Raw genomic sequence first — 5683 nt, forward strand, 5'->3', positions numbered from 1 at the left:
CCAGGCCTGAGAGAGGCTCTAAGTGAATAATCAAAAGCAATTCTATTATGTATCAAAATCCAGCCAGTGCAGTAAATGTGCATTTAGATAAAGGGGAACTGGTCCTGTGAAAAAAGTGTAAAAGTCATATAGGGCACTGGCACGTGATGTTCTATCAATGGCAACAAACAAGGACAAAATGTCCCCAGTTTCATTCCCAGCAGCAGTGATGTGAATTGGTGATGGGAGCATAGGCGGAGGGTGTTTGGGTAGGCTAAAGGTGGCCATACACAGGCAGAATTTAGCTGCTGATATTGGTCCTTTAGACAGATCCGGCAGCTTATTGGCCCACGTTTGGGCACTAACGACGGGCCTGTCCAACCGACATCTGGTATGAAATTGGCCAGATCTCAATCTGGCAGGTTTGATTTTTCTTTTGTATAAGGGACCCCATCGGCTCGTTAAACAAGGCAATAAACAAGGACAAAATGTCCCCAGTTTCGTTCCAAGCAGCAGTGATGTGAATTGGTGATGGGAGCATAGGCGTAGGGTAGGCTAAAGGTGGCCATACACAGGCTGAATTTAGCTGCCGATATCGGTCCCTTAGACAGATTCGGCAGCTTATTGGCCCACGCTTGGGCATGAACGATGGGCCTGTCCGACCGACATCTGGCATGAAATTGGTCAGATCTCGATCGAAAAGGTTTGATTTTCTTGTTGGATAAGGGACCCCATCAGCTCATTGATGTGGTCCCCAAAGTGACGGTGCCTATATCCCCCATTCTAATTTTATTGCTTGGCCTAGGGCAAATTGACTGAATTAGCCAGATATCGCCCACTCGAAGGTTGGGGAAGCAAGCAGATCATACCATGTATGGCCACCTTAAGTCTAATGTCACATGAACAGTCTCTTCACCAGCAATTGTACACTGTAGACTGTAAGCTCTTTTGGGCAGGGCTCTCTTCCCCTCTTGTATCGGTTATTGATTGCTTTATATGTTACTCTGTATGTCCAATGTATGTAACCCACTTATTGTACAGCGCTGTGGGATATGTTGGCGCTTTATAAATAAATGTTAATAATAATAATAATAATGTAGACTGTAAGCTCTTTTGGGCAGGGCTCTCTTCACCTCTTGTATCGGTTACTGATTGCTTTATATGTTACTCTGTATGCCCAATGTATGAAACCCACTTATTGTACAGCACTGCGAATATGTTGGCGCTTTATAAATAAATAATAATAAAGCACCAACATATTCCGCAGCGCTGTACAATAAGTGGGTTATATACATTGGACATACAGAGTAACATATAAAGCAATCAATAACCGATACAAGAGGTGAAGAGAGTCCTGCCCAAAAGAGCTTACAAATCATCTGAGCAGCTTCTTCAGTTCAACGGAGTCGTACGGAATAAAAAGATACAAAATAAAGGCAGTACTCCAGTAAGAAGGAATGGCATATTTATTTGATAGGCAGCTAAAGATACAAGGCCTAAGGGAAATAAAGCCACCAAAATCCAATTACAGTGGTTCCAATGAACTATTCAGTTATGTGCTACCTGAAACTCATGGTTCCACTGTGACTGGATCCCACTTTCACACCTCTGTGAGTTTCAGCGAACACCTTGCTGAATAAGTGTGATGGGACCATTGCCAATGGATTTTGGTGACTTTATTTCCCTTAAGGGTTTGATTGTCAGGGAATTCTCTAGCACTTGCTTGGAGGAGCAGTGAAACATTTTCAAGAAAATTTAGAAAGTTTAGTTGCTTTAGATTTATTTCCACTGAATAAAAACCAACATAGGCCTATTACTGCTTTTCAATGTTCTGTTTGTCTGACGCTGTAGGACATTTTAAAAGATAGCCGAGTATCAGAGACACATTCTGCATACGTATATATTTGTATACATTCTGTATCACACATTCAGACTGACTGCTTCTGCATACACACACACACTTCTTTTTGCTGCTACTTTTAATAAGACCCTCATACAAGAACTTCCATGCACACAGTCTACTGCTTTACATGAGGGACTCGTGGTATTTACTTATTATTTATATAATATCCAGAACGCATTTAGATGTAATAATCAATCTCCACATACCATGCAAGCAGGTAGAGGATCAGCAACTGCTTTGTCTCTTGGTCCCAGTCGGCAGCAAATCAATTATATTATATATATATATATATATTAAATATCTCACAGCTATTATATTATATATCATCAATGCACACAGCTACTTCAGGTCAGTATATTCCCCATAGGCAGAGAATACATAGGGCTATTCATCTTTTGCCTTTTCTTTTTCACTATCCAATAAACCACCAAACAGGCAATTAAAATCAGCAGCAGAAATCCAGTAATAATTCCGATGATCATCCCAGTTTGAGATTGCAATTCCGCTTCTAAAATGCAAAACAAAAAATGTTATGTTTGTCACAGATAAATAGGGTGATGCCAAAAGCATATGAAAAATATATATAAATATATATAATCAGACAGAGGTCAAGGTGTAATCATTTGGAGATGGCCATTCAGCCCTGCTCTATTGGGGCCACATATCCTTAGGCACCCCCATTTCCCAAAGTGTTACAGCGAGTATAAACTCCTCCCGAACTCTAGCAGTAGAAGTAACACAAAGGGATGGATTCCTTGAAGCGACTCCTTTCTGGGGGAATCTTTTAGTCTAGGGGTGACTTCCAAAAAGACAAATAGTCTCCTAGACTGAAGGCCTGCTTTTCGGAGTACTCTACATATAGCAATTACTGCTGCCTGACAAACACACAATATATCCCAGAAACAGAGAGAAAAGCCTTTTCCTATACACATTTTTGATGGTCTTTCTTCAAGGGCATGTTCACTGAATGTCTGAAATGATTCGGATGAGGTTACCCTTGGAATAACACTGGCTTCTCCCATATGGAAAAAAAATATCTGCATAATTAGCAGTACAGTGGCACATGAGTATTTGGAATAAAGCAGAAAAAAATGCTCCAACATTCAGAATGTGTTTATGTATCTATTGCAGACATCAAAATCTGCTTCTGAGAAGGAGTGGAGTCGATGTACTAAATCCCAATGCTCAGTAAGATTTGACTGGTCATAACAAGTCCAGGAATTGGGTCCTAATTAATAAATATGCTCTCATCTGGTTCCCTGACCTATGTCCCCTTACCTCATACAGGCCACTGGGGTGGTGGAAATGGGGTCAAAACTTCTAGTTGTGGAATAATAATAAATAAAAAATCCACTAAGTTTTCTACTTTGCCATTGTTGGGGCCTTGTTTGTGTCTACAGTAGCAGCAAAGCACAAAACTCATCTTTACCCGTCAGTGTGAGGTTATAGTGAGCGCTGCTGTGACTGACGGGGTTGGAGACAAGGACGGTGAATGTGCCGGTGTCAGTACTGGGTACAGTGAGAGTCTTGTTACTGTCACTCAGCTGGTGTCTCTCAGGCAGGGCTCCCCCGTTCCATGCCCACACAACTGTCGCCTCTTCCCCACTGTAGGAAACACTCACACTCACATTTTCTCCATTGTGCCTGGCGCTTATGTTGGTCACACACACTGGGTCTGGGGAGGGAAATAAACATTCTAGACACATTTGCCTGTTTAAGTCCCCCCTCCCCCTTTTACATAGGAAACATAGCAATCCTTGCAACACAAAGTTTTCATTTAAAAAGTTAAATGAAATTTACCTTTAAAAAAAAAATAAATCCAAAACAAAGTTGAATGAAAGAAATCAGTTGGACCCCAGGAATGATGAGCAAAGAATGAGGAGCTAGACTGTACAGCAGGAGGCAGCAAATAAGAGGTTCCTGAATGCACAGAAAACAACCATTAAAACAAACAACCAAACTGTAAAACCAAAATATATGCTGATGGATGTAGCAGTTATTTATGCAGCCATATGAATTAGGTTAGGGCAAACATTTATCAAATATAATGATATACTGGATCCAGTAATTCAGACATTTATTTGGGATTTCCTAAACACTTCAGTATATGGGCAAGTTTATACATAACCCTTCTGAAATTGCTTTCTACACTCACTGCTGCGTTTTTCTCAAAGGTTCTTGTGTCTACGTCCTTTCCAGACAAACAGCCACTGCCATCACCATGTGCAATGGCATGAGGGGGTGTGGTGGGAAATGAAAAATCTTTCTTAATCAATTGTACTGGGTTAACAGAATGTACTGCCTGGCAAGCATTGGTCACAGCACACAGAGCACTTACCTATAACCCAGATTGTTGCCTGTGTAGCCAGTCTCTTCTTCCTATCTGTCCCATAGAAATACAGCACATAGTCCCCTCTGTCTGATTTCCCAGCATTGGCTATGGAGCAGCAGCCCGTGGATACATTCAGGTTAATCCGTGTATCATACATGCTGTATATCCTCAGGGATTTGTCTGAACAAGCGAAATCCAGGATGGGTTTATCAGGTGCAAGATCGAGGGTATAAATCCCAAGTGATTCACATGTGAGGCCACAGATCCGCAGGTCGGATGATACCGGAACCCACTGAACATTCTCAGAGCCCAAAGAACAATGTGCGGAACACAGGAGAACTGGGAACAAGATTGTCACATTTTTAGATAAAAATTCTGTAGTGCATGTAGAATTAACAAATTTGGAATACTGCCCCCAACCAGAAAATTACATGTATGAACATACAGTAGTGAATACTGACAAGACCACTTTTGTATTTTGTTATTTTTTGTGATGTACTAACTGACAGTTCTTTGAGGTCTGGCATGATGCAGAGAGACTGAATATTGGAAACACATTAGCAATTTAATCAATTACTCAATGCACACCTACTAACCACAAAAAGGCAGCAAATGGTATGTTTAACATATAATGCTAGGTCAGTGTGGGTCTGTATGTGAGTGTATAGATAGGTCAGTATGGGTCTGTATGTGAGTGTATAGATAGGTCAGTGTGGGTCTGTATGTGAGTGTATAGATAGGTCAGTATGGGTCTGTATGTGAGTGTATAGATAGGTCAGTATGGGTCTGTATGTGAGTGTATAGATAGGTCAGTATGGGTCTGTATGTGAGTGTATAGATAGGTCAGTATGGGTCTGTATGTGAGTGGATAGATAGGTCAGTGTGGGTCTGTATGTGAGTGGATAGATAGGTCAGTATGGGTCTGTATGTGAGTGTATAGATAGGTCAGTATGGGTCTGTATGTGAGTGGATAGATAGGTCAGTATGGGTCTGTATGTGAGTGGATAGATAGGTCAGTATGGGTCTGTATGTGAGTGTATAGATAGGTCAGTATGGGTCTGTATGTGAGTGGATAGATAGGTCAGTGTGGGTCTGTATGTGAGTGTATAGATAGGTCAGTATGGGTCTGTATGTGAGTGTATAGATAGGTCAGTATGGGTCTGTATGTGAGTGTATAGATAGGTCAGTATGGGTCTGTATGTGAGTGGATAGATGGGTCTGTATGTGAGTGGATAGATAGGTCAGTATGGGTCTGTATGTGAGTGGATAGATAGGTCAGTGTGGGTCTGTATGTGAGTGGATAGATAGGTCAGTATGGGTCTGTATGTGAGTGGATAGATAGGTCAGTGTGGGTCTGTATGTGAGTGGATAGATAGGTCAGTATGGGTCTGTATGTGAGGGGATAGATAGGTCAGTATGGGTCTGTATGTGAGTGGATAGATAGGTCAGTGTGGGTCTGTATGTGAGTG

General features: G+C 41.4%; 1 protein-coding gene across 1 annotated transcript; it reads right to left on the reverse strand.

Moving 5' to 3' along the window:
- Positions 1-1742: 1742 nt before the first annotated feature.
- On the reverse strand, positions 1743-4630 carry LOC101732785. The gene is made up of 3 exons (XM_018089719.2): positions 4221-4630; positions 3312-3557; positions 1743-2390 (listed from the first exon to the last, which is right to left on the reverse strand). Exons 1-3 carry the CDS (start codon positions 4369-4371, stop codon positions 2227-2229), a joined length of 561 nt encoding a protein of 186 aa, XP_017945208.2. The 5' UTR covers positions 4372-4630; the 3' UTR covers positions 1743-2226.
- Between the last annotated feature and the right edge of the window lie 1053 nt (positions 4631-5683).

The sequence above is a fragment of the Xenopus tropicalis genome, chromosome 8 (assembly GCF_000004195.4).
Source record: "Xenopus tropicalis strain Nigerian chromosome 8, UCB_Xtro_10.0, whole genome shotgun sequence".
In the NCBI taxonomy this organism is placed as follows: Eukaryota; Metazoa; Chordata; class Amphibia; order Anura; family Pipidae; genus Xenopus; species Xenopus tropicalis.